We start from the raw sequence: 15171 nt of genomic DNA, 5'->3' as shown, positions 1-15171 counted from the left end.
GTGAAGTTCTGACCTTCTGAATCCCAGCTAGGTCGCATAACTCTTTGATAGTTTTTGACTCAAAGTCTGCTCCCTGATCGCTATGCAACTTCTCGGGAAAACCGTAGTGGATTATAAAGTTTTCCCACAGGGCCTTGGCTACAGTTTTAGCCTTTTGGTTGGGAGTTGTCATTGCTACAGCATACTTCGTAAAGAAATCTGTAATAACTAAGACATCTTTAGTGTTGCTGCGATCTGGTTCAATTGTCAAGAAATCAATACACACCAACTCTAGAGGTCTGGTGACTTGAATGTTTACTAGGGGCGCCGCCCTCTCTGGCAGAGTCTTTCTGCAAACACACCTGCTACAGCTTTTGATCTTTTGCTCTATGTCTGAGGCCATTTTTGGCCAGAAAAATCTGGTTCTGGTTAAATCAAGGGTCCGGTCAAGACCAAAATGACCCATGTCATCGTGAAGGCTTTTGAAAACCATAGATCTTAGACTTTCAGGAAGAACCAGCTGGTACTGTGTCTCTTCACCTACTTGTCTTTTTCTGTACAAAATCCCGTTCTGCAACTCAAGTTTGTTTAACTCACGCAGAAGGATGCTAAGTTGTGGGATCTCGTTGCGTACAGTAGGAGGAGATGTTTCACCTGTTTCAAGCTGGTGTATGATTTCACTGATAGCAGGATCGTTTGTTTGACTTTGTCTTATCTCTTCTTCTGACAAGCTTGGAATGACAGGAAAAGCATCACACTGGTCGAAACTGTCGGGAACAGCATCAACGGACGTAGACAGTGAAGTTACGAGTGGGCAGGCGAGAGCATGGTCTGTGTCAAGAGACTGGACTAGATGTTTCTCACATATTGCACTGACAGCTTGAGTGGGAACGTGAGTGAAAGGATCGGTGCCAGGCAAGTGGTGTTGCACAAACTGACGGATCCGCTCCTGTTCCTTCAGGGAGACAAGGTCATTTAATGGCTCGAGATGCGGACGACGAGATAGGCCATCTGCGTCCATGTTTTGTTTGCCTGCTCTGTACCTAAGCTGGAACTCGAAAGAGGACAGGGCGGACAACCAGCGATAGCTCATCGCGTCTAACTTAGCGGTGGTCAAAATGTAAGTTAGGGGGTTGCTGTCAGTTATTACTGTGAAAGGACTGCCATACAAGTAATCACAAAACTTTTCCGTTACAGCCCATTTGAGGGCAAGAAACTCAAGCTTATGAGCAGGATAACGGCTTTCGCTTTTGGATAGTCCTCTACTTGCGTATGCAATTACTCGCAACTCTCCCTCCTGCTCTTGATAAAGAGCTGCCCCTAACCCGATTGTGCTTGCATCTGTATGTAATACATAAGGCAACTTGGGATCGGCAAAGCCTAGAATTGGGGCAGAAGTCAATTTGTCTATAATAGTCTCAAACGCTTTCTGACAACTCTCTGTCCATCTCTCCCCGAAAGGAGCTTTTGGCTGAAAGTATTGGACGTAGTTGGACTTAGAGCTATTGTTTTTTCGCAGTGGGGGGTATCCAGCAGTTAGGTTGGTAAGGGGTTTTACGATCTTAGAAAAGTCCTTAATAAACCGCCTATAATACCCTGCAAACCCTAAGAAGGAGCGGAGTTCTTTCAAGTTCTTGGGACTTGGCCATGTTTTTAACGCTGCTACTTTCTCGGGGTCTGTTTCTACACCGTTTTGGGAGACAATGTGCCCCAAGTACCGAACTGACGTCTGAAAAAACATACATTTTTCAGGCGATAGCTTCAGACCGTATTCTTTGAGACGATTAAGCACATGGAGAAGGCGGGTCTCGTGTTGTTCGAGGGTTTCGGAGTAAACTATAAGGTCGTCTAGATAGACCAGGACTTCCTTAAGGTGGATGTCGCCCATACATTTCTCCATCAGCCTTTGAAATGTGCTGGGAGCGTTTGTTATGCCTTGAGGCATCCGGTTGAACTCAAAGAACCCCATCGGACATACGAAGGCTGTTTTGTGCTTATCTGCCTCATCGACCTCAATCTGGTAGTACCCACTTTTGAGGTCAAGGACCGAGAACCACTTCGATCCTGTCAAGGCGGAGAACGCTTCTTCCAAGTTAGGAAGCGCGTAGGCGTCTTTGATGGTGTTCAGATTCAACTTACGGTAATCTACACAGAGTCTTACGTCTCCATTCTTCTTCCTTACCACCACTATCGGTGAGGAAAATGGCGACTCGGATTCGCGAATGACACCTGCATCGCTTAGCTCCTGCAAATGCCTCCGTACGGCGTCAAGATCTTGTGGTCGTACGGGACGGGGTCTGTGCTTAAAAGGGGTTTCATCGCTCAGTTTGATTTGGTGTTTTACTTTGTTAGTGCAACCAAAGTCTGTATCGTGTAGTGCAAAAACCTCCGACATAGCACTTAACTTTTGTGTGATTCGTTCTTTCCATTCAGCAGGGACTGGAGAATCAGCAAAGTTAGGATTAAGCTCAGCAGGGTTTGAGCTGGGAGTCTGTTTGGACTGCTCTGTGATCTGACTGTTTGGTATGATCTCTTGAATAGCATGCATTTCAGCAATGACACTTTTCGCAGGGATAACTATGTCATGCTTACTTTCATTTCGCAGGACCACTGGAAGCTTTTGTGAGGGTTTCTCAGCAAGGGTAAGTAGACAGTTGGTGACCAAGACTCCACCTGGCAAGGAGGATGTAGAGGGGGTCTCGACTACTACCCACCCGCCTGAGTGTTCAGTTTTTGCGTGGACTAAACCCTCTAAGACTCGACTTTGGCCTGCAGGAATGACTTCAGGCTCTTTCCCTGACAAAGTGACAAGACCAAGGCTGTCGTCCTCTTTTTGCTTGTGTCTTTGTTGTAACACGCTCAGCACTACTCTATAACCATAAGGCAGGATACTGAGGTCTGTATTAGCCAAGGAGAGGCTTTCAAAGACAAGGTCAAGAGTGTTAGTGCCAATTAAGAGAGAAGACTGAACACTAGAGCGTGTGTCTGGAACAATTAATGCAAGAGAAGACACAGTAAGTTCAGTACCAAAACAGTTCTTTGGAAAGGTAATGTTGACACAAATATAGCCTGAATATGGAACATTCTGACCATTTGCAGCTTCGACTTCTAGCAGGTCCTGTATTGGATGGATTTCAAGGTCTGCAAGATTGTTTTCATAGAACGATCGGGACACTGTGGTCACTTGCGATCCGGTATCAAGAAGGCAGTTGCAAGCTTGATCATTGATTTTCACTTGAGCAGTGTACTTAGCTCCAATTAGACCCTTGGGTAGTTTCACAGTGGCTGATTTATTGTTTGAGAATCGTTTTTTGGGTTTATGTGAAGGTCTCGGTGGGACTAGTTTTGTCCGTAGCACCCATTTGTCCCGCAATGAGGGCTCCATTTAGTTTAAAGGCTGTGTTTGCTTGTTTTGTCTATCCCACAGCAACTGTTTTCCTTTCAACTGTTTCCTTTTGTCAGTGACTAAAGACGGGTTTGGGTCATTTGGGCACACAGAGGCAATATGGCCGTCTTCGCCGCACTGGTAGCAGTAACCAGGCCTGGGCCTACTCTTCGCAGCTTGGGATGTCAAAAGGGTTCGTTCGGGTACTTGAGAGTTGGTCTTAGCAGTAGCTTTTGGAGGGTTAGACTTTTTCCTAGGAGGGTTCGGGGTTAATGTTGCGAGATGGCTTTGAAGCTGACTGATTTGTGCCTTTAATTCTGTGACCAAATCCTTTTGAGCATCTACTGGTGGGTCTACTTTCTGGGGTTTCAATCTTGTCAGTTCACTCTGCAGCGCAGTTATTTGCGTTCGCATTTCAGTGAGATCGTCTTGCATGGTGAGCGCAGGAAAGTCAGCATTTGCAGCAATAGAGTGAGAGGCTACTTTTGGTCTGGTGGCAGCAAAATGTTTTTTCATTCGGCTTTCTTTTGCAGTATGCTTGTCCTCTTCCACTCTCAACTGTAGCAGCAGCTCGGTGAATGAGGGGGGTTTATCTTTTTTCTTTTCGAGCTGAAGATCTGTTAACAAGGCATTATCCCAACACCCCCGACAGAATTGACGCAGAAGGTGTCGGTCTGCTTCACTAGCTACGACACCGCCTCTTTTCAGAGCTTTTGAGAGAGCTGTTTGCAAGCGATGGAGGTAGTGTGAAGGCTTTTCACCTGCATCTTGTAATGTGTTGAGGAATTTGGCGAAAAGCTCGTCGCCATCCTCCACAGTGCCAAAAGCTGAATGGAGTAGTTCAAGATAAGCTGAGGGCAAGGCTTCAGGGCCCAGAGGTTTCACCACGTTGGCAGCAGGCGGTACAAGACTGTCTACGATTTTCCGTGAGCGTTGCAAGTCAGACAGATTGGGATCTTGAAGTATGAGCTCTACACTGTGGCGCCATGTATCAAAGTCCACCTCATGACTAGGACAGGGCAGTTTGCCTGAAAAATTTCTGAGGCGGAAGGAGGCGCTCACTGGTGAGACAAGAGCTTCACTTCGCACTATGTGCTCTACTACAACCTTTTGCACATCAGGGTGTGTTATAAAGCTCTGTGGAATGGTAGTTTGTAGATCTGGTTGTGTCTGGTTGACTGACTCAGAATCGCTGATGCATATGTTAGCTTTGATCAGTTCTGCAGTTTCACTTTGGATAAGTTGGTCATTTGCTTGTACTTGGGTTGTTAGTTCACTTTGTGCATCTGGGGTAGGAGCTTCTGTGCTGTGTGTGACTGACTGAGCACATTGGGAAAGGTGTTCATGCAGAACAGCTTCAAAAGATTTGCCACTAAGTCTAGCAATGCTTTGCAGTTCATTGAAAAAACTGTTGGTGGCGACGTTGGTAACAGCTGCGATGTACTCAGGTGACAGGGCTCGTATCTGATAAGTGACTTCATTCGGACATTCAAGTGTGTAGGGTAGTAAGGGTTCAAGTGTCGACAGAGCAGATCCACTCTCATACTCTACAATAGCATTTTTGTGGTAAGAAGACTTAGGGTCATCTATCTTAAGGGTTCTTGCTGTTCGACCATATCTGCTTAAAAAGTATTTTAAAGCTTCATCAGCGTCTGTGCCTGTAATCCCACTAACAATAACTGAGTTTGGGATTTTAACATTTTCTCTGTCAACTATTTCCATTTTGCCGGACTTGGCCTATTTTTGAGGTCTGGGTCAGAAAAAAAACTTGAGGGATCAATTACTGCTCCTGGCTGGCTCGCCACTTCTGTAACACTTCTGGAGTCGTTACAGTATACTAGGACCAGTTAGGTTCGACTACTAGAGCAGTAATGAGCGTAGCATGTAATAAAGACCACAGACCAGTAAATACGTTTAAATTGCCGGCTTATTATTTTGTGAAGACAGAGAATAGACAGTTATAGACACATTACATAAAACATTCAACATCACACATTTAAGGAAAACAAGATGTTTTCTTTCCCCTTCTTAGTTCAGTATGTTCTGTTAGTTCATCCTATTTATCTCAAAACCTTTTATTTGGCTTTAGAAGGATGTTATTCTCAACCTAGGTTATTGTTTTATTTATTTCAAGTTCTAAGTTCAAGTTTATCCTTTGATCTATTTGCATTAACACTGTGTTATTTTAAATCAAGTTCAGTTCTTTAGGCCCAAGATTTAATTTAATCTTGGTCTAGGTTCACTTTTAAATTCTCAACCAGTTCTTATTTTGTTTTAACCCAACAAAATTATTTACACTTCCATTAACACCATTACAGCATTAAAATGTAAGGTTGACCAAAATAAATTACAAAAATAAATAAATAAATGTAAAACTGAAAACAATTCAGCAAAAGGCTGAATAAATCCCTTAAACAAACAAATAAACAAAAGAAAGTTGTCTTTGTGTCCTTTAACTATTAGTCCTGGAATTACTCCGAATGATTATCCAGTGCTTTGAAAAGTCCGCTGTTCTTTTGCAGAGGTGTATGGATTAATCCTACGAGTTTTATCAGCGAAAGAGCTCAACGTCCAGCAGGGGGCGTTTTCCTTTTTCCTGCTCGGTACAGTTCAATGGGTCCGTGGGTGGCTCGCCATCTTGTTTCTCGCTCAGCGGATCAAACTCCGATTCTAGCTCAGCATTTCCCGATCCAAACCTTAATGGCCTACCATAACAACAAAATAAAGTGCATAAACATTCGAAAATAACACACGGGTAGCCCTTAAATAACAGTAAAAGTCCGTTTTCTCCAGCTTATTTAGCCGTAAATGAGGTGATGCCAATATGGCGCGCTGAAACACCGTCAAAGGCCTTTGAACTGCAGCCTGTGTGTCGTTTAAGCACGAATCCACCGTTTTTAACATAAAACAACATAAATCTGCTACCTTGGCTCTCCATTTGCATGAAATGAGCAATATAATACAACAAAAATTTCTTGCATGAAATAAAAGACAATTTCTGAACTCACCAAGTCCCGTTCGGTTATGTTCACAACGTCACCAAGGCAAGGACAGGTCGGAAAAACAAAAATACATTCTCCAGAGTACAAAAATGGCTTTAAGTAGATTTTTGGCTTATTTTTACTATTTTTTCACTCATTTAAGCAGCAGCTCTGCAAGGACTGTCTGCATTTCTCCCTCTCCAGCATCAAAAAGAAGGAACAACCCGATTGGGTGTGGCTAATCACAGGAGTCACGCTGCAGCGTGCCCTTTCACAATAAGAGTCTCAACACATATTTTAGCCATTTTACCTGAATTAACATAAAACACCATGAATTAGCAAGTTCTGTACCCTTTTAACATGCTTTTAAACACAAATGAAATCCTATACCATGAATTATATCATTGCTGATGTTTTTAATGAATTTTCTAACCATTATGATCTATTTATTGACTATTTATCACCTGTAATATATTTCTTATGACTGTTTTTACTAACAGGCTTTTATTTGTTGTTAGCTATGTTAACCAGGGTTACATATACACAACAGCAGACTCGTTATTTAGCCAAGAAAAAAAAATAATTTAGCCACCAGCTAAGCATGACATTTTTTTCTTTTTAATCATATACTTAATCTACATTTAGATTTAAGTAAAAGTGACGCTCGGTTTACCTGCTCCACTCATAATATAAATAAACCATCTCTTAAAGTGTCCTGGCCCTTTGTGATTGGCCGACCTGCGACGCCTGCAGTGAAGGAATTATGACAGCGCAGGCAGGACAGAGATGCAGAGTGTAAGCGTGGGAGAAGGGCTGGCACAGTTCATCACTAACAGCCTGCATTATTTCATGGTATTGTTAGACCTTGATGGAGCTCCAGGGAAGTAGAACTCTGTAAAATATTTAAATATCAGATCAAAGATCAAACCAGAGCTCACAAGGGAACAATACTGAGAGCAGAGAGAAGACTAGTAGGATTAGGAAGAGTCTGCCTCATGTCTTAAACTGTGTATATTTCTCCGTCTTTGCTTCTTTTTTTTAATATTTAATTTTTAAGTTGTTCCCTCTTCGGGTTATGTATCAAAATTTTCTGTTGATACATTTTGCTTGGTAGATATTGTGCCATTTTCTTTGGAACAAATATCTGCATAAAGACAGCAGTGCTGTAAGAACACTTCTTCCATAGCAGAACCATTCATCACTGGCAGGAAAGGGAGGAAAGGACATTCTTTGACTCCAGAACTGTCATTTTCTCAAAGCCAACATGTTCAAAGGCCAGTCCCTTTGCTCTGATTTCCTGTTAACCTACTTTCTGCCTGTCCTGCACAAGATCAAATGCTTTACACTGTCCTGTCTGTGGTGTGATGCCGAGAGAGTGTCATATCCTTCCTCGCACTTTCTCACACATGAATATATTCGAAACAACCTTGTGTGCTCGTGTGTGTGGCACGCATTTTATTTTATGTCTCTTTTGTTCTTATCTTTCAGATTGTAGATCAAGGAAAGAATGCAAAGAGCTACCACTATATTCTGGCTAATCTGGTAAGAAAGACTATTTTCATTTTTTTAAATTTCTTAATAACCACCAATAACCAATTATATTTTGCTTCCAAGAAGCCAGATGTTCTTGTAATTTTTTAAGACGTCTTGAGCAATAGTTCTCTAGCATTTCCGAAGTTCTTTGGTTGCTTTTTCACCCATTTTCAGTCCACTTCCTGTACCTGACCATTTCCAAATATTTTTTTTAAGCCACAGTTAGCGCTTACCTATGAATCATCTAATCATATGTGCTGACACATAACAGACACTTTAGCAAAGAATCTATTTTAAATCAAGTCTTTCAACAGTTTATTACTAGCAGTCTGTCACAAAAACATGTCATTTGTTTCCATTTCTTTAGTTGAATCTACAAAAAATGCCAAAGATAAAACACTTTGACAAGCATAAAATAGTATTTTTCCTCCAACATGTTGATTCTTAAAGACTTACTAACTGAAAACTATCTGGACACTGTTTACTTTAAAAAGTTGAGGACAACAGAAGAAGTGGCGGGTCTTAAAAAATACTAACTATAGCAAATGAGCGGTATCCATTTCCTTAAAAAACAGGGGAACAAAACCAACAAAGACCTGACACAAGACCTGAGAGATGCCTTAGTTGGTCCATTTACTGTTCAATGGAGATTGATTGGAAATTATTTAAGTAGACGGGTTAACAACCATCCGTAAAACACAGTGGAAGCTCTATCATGATTTGGGGCTCCATTATAAATGCAGAAAAGTACCGTCAGATTTTGATGTAATATTATTTGGAAAGCATATGACTGGAAACAACGTAACATTTCAGCACAACAATGATCCCAAACACACTGCCAATGCAGTAAATCATACTTGGATATAAAAATACAGAATGGAATACAATCAGGCATGAAGACCACTTAAAATAAAGTTAAAAGAAAGCTTGTGTTAAAGAGTTCAGGTTCTGTTGAAGAATAAATGTTCATATATGTTGGCAGATTTCAGTAACTCACTGTGCCTATTTCTCATTTTCTAAGAGAAAGAGAGAAATCAGGGGTGGCTCAGGACTTTTTGCACGGCACTATTCTTCTCTGCATTCACACTTTATTTGAATTTATATAAATGTATGTAAATTGTATCTTTTGTCTTATATTTCATTTCATAACTGGATTCCAAACTTTCAGTAGTTTATTGCCAATTCAATAGTTGTGTTTACCCAATAGAATTGTCTGGTTTTACCCTCATTCCATCTGCAGCTCAGCTAAGTCAAATATCCTTTCACTGCCACAGCTATAGAAATCACAGCAACACAAGTGGGAGACTTGCGACAGTGACAGAAAGCTGTGCAGACTCACAGCAACAGAAAAAGGTCAGGCAGCCAGTGTATGAAAGCATACATCCATTAGCTCTCTTTGTCTGCTGCCTTTTCCTCGCCACACACACGTTAGACCCTGACAACACTCGATAAATGTGGCTAAATGAAAAGAAAACTGGCATCAACAGAAGCTGTGGTAATAACAACATTAATATGCAGATGCTGGCTTGAACAGTTTCTCACTGCTGGCGTTTTAGATTGACTCAATCTCCCTTGTCCAACCGGTTTGCCAGATTTAAATTTAAACGATAAAGCTTAGACGGTAATAACAGATGATATACAAAGTGGCCACAGTCATTTATAATGGGCCCGTTAAAATGTTGGACCAAAAAAACGGGGAAAAAAAAGAAAGAAAATGACTTTATACGTCCTTGGACCTTTTAGTTAATTTACTTACCTCAGTGCACATGTGTGCTTGTGTGCGTTGATTCTGAGCACAGACTGAATTTCAGTAAGTACTTAAATTGTGGTTACAATTCTGTCGGGAACATCCCCCATCTACGTCCTGTGTTAGCAAAGGCTAGTTTCTATAGTAACCTCCTCAGCTGACTGCACAGCATTAGCTCATTCATGGAGCAGAAAAAAGACATAAGTCTGTCTGTTGAGCTGAGAAATATGGACACCTGGCAACACATACAGGTACATTAAGGGAAATGCGGCTGTTAAAGCAGACTGAATGCTGCCCCTCTTGGTTGCCCGCATATGTTTGGGGTATTTTTCTTCTTCTCTTAAATGAAAAAGGGCAAAAAAACCAAAAAAAACAATTCTAGATAACTTTAGGCTAGGGAACAGCAAGTCCTCTTTGTTTTTCTTCAGTTCTTTTGACTGTATGAAAATCAAAACACAGTAAACAAGCGCGAATTCGGAACGGATGTGATAAAAAGAGCCAAGGCTTCAAATGGCACGATAAAAAACAACAACAACATCAGAGCAGAGAAGAAAGAAAACGGATGGTACGCTGGAGACAATCCAGAGAGAGGCACCTTTTCTCCTCATCAATCAAAACTTTGCTTTTAAACCTCAGACAAATCACAGACAAATCTTTTTTCCTCCTCTGTCTCCACTCCCACCCGGTCCCTCTTGTCTACCTCCTCCTCTCCCCACGCTGACAGGAAGCCTGCTGAGAGACTGAAACTGTCTTTCCTACTTTCTACCTCTGAAAAACAGCCCTCTCCACATAATAGTTTTTTTTGGGGGGGGGGATACAAGAAGGAAATACCATTACAGTAAATCGCTTCTTCCTCCATTCTTCTTTGCCTGAGGCTCGCCTTGCATTGTTCACAGTAGCCTATAAGGTTTTGATCCTGCTGTTGTTAACAGTAGCATATGAGGACTCCGTCTATCACAGATTAGTGCCGGACTGCTCCTTCCATGTAATGAGGTTTTCTATTTTCTTTCTCACTACTTCTGTCCCTCAGGAAAGACCTAAATGAAGTCTGCTCAATGGGATGATCTCCCTATGTAAAAATGAAAGATTTTTTTTCTTTATTAAGAAATTAAAACCTGAACTTGTGATGGCACAGTTAAAGCAGTACTTAAAATGTAATAAAGTTAGCTAAATTACCCAACCAGCGGCACCAAATGTTAGGTGCCCTGCTGCTGGTTCCAAAACCTTTTTGGACAGTGTTCTTACAAAATGCTCACCTGCTTGAAACCCTTTGATGCAGTTTTTAACAAGTTATGATAATTGATCCATTCATCCATCTGCTTATAAGCTAAACTGCTTATGAAGCTCAAAAGTAGAGGCGAGATCCATTTTACATGTGGGTTTTTTTCTTGTGACGCCTGGATAACCAGAACCCCTGTTTGCAATCCACTGCTGTAGAAGAACATATCAGCTGGATTTCACAGGGAGTTAACATATCCTCTGTACCTGTGTGAGTATGTGTGTGTAATCTGTTTCTGTCTGGTTTCCTCTCAGGGTTTTCTGGACATCGATCTGACAGATCTGAGGAAAGGTGGGGCAAACATAACCGGCTTTCAGCTCGTCAACAACTCAGAGCCGAGTGTGAGCCGCATCGTCCAGCAGTGGATGGAGTTTGATAATAAGGACTCCAAAGTGCCCAAGCCTGGACTCAAAGTACTACCCCTTAAATTTCTGAGTTACTTTCTTCTTCTTCCATAAGTCTCTAAGCCTAGTGTCTATATAATAGGTAACTCTTACCTGAATATGCTTTTTGGATTTTGGATTTCTGCTATAGCAATTATTTATCTATACCAAGCTGAGAGTGATACCATATCAAGGTATTTGTGTATTTACAGGCATAAGAAAGTAACCTAAAGTTTAAGTTATAGAAATGAAGTCTCTGATGTTTAAGCAAAGCGCTTCTAGTGTTTGTGACATGAAATGTAATTGAATTAAACTTGCTCTCTGCAGTACACAGGTGCTCTAACATATGACGGGGTGAAAGTCATGTCCACAGCCTTTCAGAATTTAAGGAGACAGAGGATAGACATATCTCGCAGGGGCAACGCTGGAGAATGCCTAGCCAACCCACCAGCTCCCTGGGGACAGGGCATAGACATCCAGAGAGCCCTGCAGCAGGTCTGCACACGTGGAGAGGAACACACTAATGCACACACGCATAAATACATAGATCCTCGTGCACACTCACACAATTTCTTGAGTGGCACATTGGCTAACAGCTCCTGAGTTTGGGCTGGCTGAACAAATTAGGTCTCATTCTGTCGTGTAAAGTTCACATTAAGTCGTTGGAGAGCTCTCCAGTATCAAATGTGACATCATAGCTAGTAAACACAACCTGCAGGCAATAACACTCGACTGTGATTATCATGAAATATGACATCAGCAATTGAGTTTAGAAATGTAATATTTGGTGATGAAAATGCTGGACTGGCTGTGAGACTCCTTAATGTCACAGAGACACACGAACGCCGACCCGCATGTGCATTGAGGAACACGGACAGTTATTTGGATTAAATTTAGAACGCTAATAAAAAAAAAGAAAATTTAAGTTCAAGCCATTCAACACCATTCACGCAAAATATGGAAATATAAAAACTGCTTTTGTGTTCATGAGGATTTACGTACAGTACAAGTGCTTGTGTGAGTGTGCTGCCCAAGGCGCTGTCTGCAGAGTGGCTGCGCAGAGGCCTGTTCCGAATCAGTCTCGCCATCTGCCTGCAGATAGACTGGAGATTGAAGCCGTTCGTGTTCGCTCAATTAATTCCATCACACAGCCAAGACAAACACGGTGCACTCTGCACACATACGTGCACACCGTCTGTCATTTATGTCCACAGTGACGCGCGGACACTCACAAATGAAAACGACACAAAACATGCGAGTTGCGCTTAGAATGCATGTCATGTTAGCATGATGTGCGAGTGCTTGCTCCTAGCACTGAAACGCTGGTTGAATATCACGTTACGGGGCAGCCGTACCAGCCAAGGAAGTGAGAGGATCTGAATTACTTATTCGATATCTTTGACTCCATTACAGGTCCGTATAGATGGATTGACTGGTCACATTCAGTTTAATGAGAAAGGCCGCAGAACCAACTACACTGTTAGTGTCATGGAACTGGCCCCCTCTGGACCCAAGAAGGTGAGCCTGAGGGTCCGATTTAAGATATTCATTCTTGCCCAAGGGCCCCCTTTCTAAAAAGACAATATGTATGCAGTCTTATTACATGTGTCTGACTAACCCTGTAGCTTATTTTAAAACCTTGTACTGTAGTCAAACGAGTGAATGCTCCAAAGAGCCAGTTTCTAATTTAAAAAGTTAAGATTCACATTTAACAAGAAATCTCCTACTACCTTCAGTGAAGTGTATGAGTAGCTTTTTACTCTCACACCTCACTGAGCAGCTCCCAAATGAGTACATCATTACTGCTGCAAATACCTTAAGGGTGAAAGGTAAATTAGAGACATGGATTTACCTTACTTCTTGGTATGTTTTCAGTCTTGCAAATGCAACTGAATGTTTATTTGAAATAGCAGGAAATTCATATTTTCCTCTTGCGCTGGAGAAGCTATCCAGTGAGGAGACTTAAGTACTTGAATTTATCTGAAATGCCTGATAAATTATACATTTTTATTAAATACAGCTCATCATTTCAATTAAATTTTGTGCACTCCACATACATGTCTCTTTTGGGATTTCAGTCATTCACAGTAAGAGCTGCTAAATCAGCTTGATAGGTCATTGAGCTGGACTTAAATATAAGCTGAAATATGATAAACTGCCTTTAAGCTCGAGTCTTTGAGTGGGAGTAAAAGTTATTTTTCTCTCATATAGTCAGTTTCACTTTAGGCAGTTAATTAAACACGGGCCCTACTTTGTGACACATTCTCCTTGCCTTAGGTCGGCTACTGGAATGAAGATGAGAAGTACGTGACCACAGCCAGCCTGAGAGGGAGCAACGAGACTTACCCACTGCTGAACAGAACTTACATAGTCACCACTATCTTGGTAAGTATGAGTTAAAAACAAAAAAACTCAAACAAACAGAGGTTAAGGGCTTTTTTTAGGGGACGAGGGTGTTTAATTTGAGAGACTGAAACAGATAAAGTAATAGTAACATATTTTCTATCATGGTAGAGTTCCTTAAATTTCACGACCCTGAAAGAATTCAGCAGGCATCCGAAATTGTATCTTGCTCTCTTGTTTCTTTTCCCAGCTACATTTTCTAACTGCTCTCATTCTGACTGAAGCCTGCTCAGAATAACAATGAGTATCAGTATAACTTTATTGCTCCGTGTACATCTGAAGTGCAGAATCTCATGCCTGACATACAGTGTTGATGACTGTTAGAGTTGGTATAGTACACATTTATTGCACTTTTAAAAGCTCACAAAAGGTCAACATAATCTCTGTGGTAATGTCAACACACATAAAAAAAACAGGCAGACTAGAAAGAACCAGCAGAAGTGTCTGTGCAGCATTAGAACTTCTCATGAAATAGACAAAGTAACTGTTATATATGAGGCTGTGGTATGTCAGTGCATCCTTTAAATTTTTATTTTTTTTATTTTTTTTACCATAAATGTCATCATTAGGTCATCCAACATGTCTCAGGTTGTATTTATTGGCAGTAACACAAATGGTCTGCAAGTGAGGTCAGATTCGACCTAATCCATTCTTGTGACACGTATCATTATATTTTGTAATCATAGCTGATAATATCTGACTATAGTACAGTAGAGGATATTAAAGTTAGTACAATATATCCCTGGAGGTACAGGATGTTCTCAGTAGCTTGTCTATGAACTGGTTCCCTAATTTTTACTAGTGGTATATTTTTAAAGTGAAAATGTTTTTTTTTTGCAGTGAAAAGTGGCTTTAATGGCTCTAATGTATATGTGAAAGGTATATGCACACCAGAATTAGAAATTAAGCAGCTTAACTTATATGTCATGTGAAAAAAAAAAGTTTTCACATGACTTTCTGCAGTCTTGTGAAAAAATACAACCTACATCAGCAAGTATGAGCATCTCTATGAAGGAAGACATTTTGGCAGTTTGCTGCTCTGGAGCTTTCAGGTGTATGTTAACACAATTCTGAGGAGGGAAGACACCAGCAATATCTAGAAACAATTGTTGCTGCCTATCAATCTGTGGAGGTTTATAAGACCATTTGCACACAGTTTGAAGTCAATCATTCAACAGTGAAAAAAAATATTGACAAGTTGGCATTCAGGACAGATTACCAATCCTCCCAGGAGTAGAAGTCGCAACAAACTCACCTCAAGATCAGACAGTGCGACGCGAAACTGAGAAACTGCAAAAATTTCCAGAGCGACATCTCAGACTCTGCAGGCCTCAGTTAGCATGTTAAATGTTGCAGTTCGTGACAGTACAACTAGAGGAAGGCTGAACAAGTATGGCTTGTTTTGAAGAGTTGACAGGAGAGACTCTTCTCTCTAAAAGGAACATGGCAGCATGTCTTAGATTGGTAAAGATCCATTTGAA

At 41.2% G+C, this 15171-nt stretch overlaps 2 protein-coding genes across 4 annotated transcripts in view; one reads left to right on the top strand and one right to left on the bottom strand.

Annotated features, from left to right (window-relative positions):
- gria1a (glutamate receptor, ionotropic, AMPA 1a) overlaps positions 1–15171 on the top strand; it is an 89034-nt gene that overhangs the window by 33296 nt on the left and 40567 nt on the right. For all 3 annotated transcript variants that reach the window (XM_014412132.3, XM_004541131.4, XM_004541132.3), the window contains exons 5-9: positions 7834–7887; positions 11159–11317; positions 11615–11782; positions 12701–12805; positions 13565–13672. In XM_014412132.3, coding sequence (XP_014267618.1) covers positions 7834–7887; positions 11159–11317; positions 11615–11782; positions 12701–12805; positions 13565–13672 — 594 coding nt within the window. The remainder of the gene's footprint in view (positions 1–7833; positions 7888–11158; positions 11318–11614; positions 11783–12700; positions 12806–13564; positions 13673–15171) is intronic.
- On the bottom strand, positions 3076–6876 carry LOC143421742 (zinc finger CCHC domain-containing protein 12-like). The gene is made up of 2 exons (XM_076891393.1): positions 6373–6876; positions 3076–6069 (listed from the first exon to the last, which is right to left on the bottom strand). Exon 2 carries the CDS (start codon positions 5084–5086, stop codon positions 3365–3367), a length of 1722 nt encoding a protein of 573 aa, XP_076747508.1. The 5' UTR covers positions 5087–6069; positions 6373–6876; the 3' UTR covers positions 3076–3364.

Source organism: Maylandia zebra, linkage group LG2, assembly GCF_041146795.1.
Source record: "Maylandia zebra isolate NMK-2024a linkage group LG2, Mzebra_GT3a, whole genome shotgun sequence".
Taxonomy (NCBI): domain Eukaryota; kingdom Metazoa; phylum Chordata; class Actinopteri; order Cichliformes; family Cichlidae; genus Maylandia; species Maylandia zebra.
This window is presented reverse-complemented; position numbering and strand designations above follow the sequence as displayed.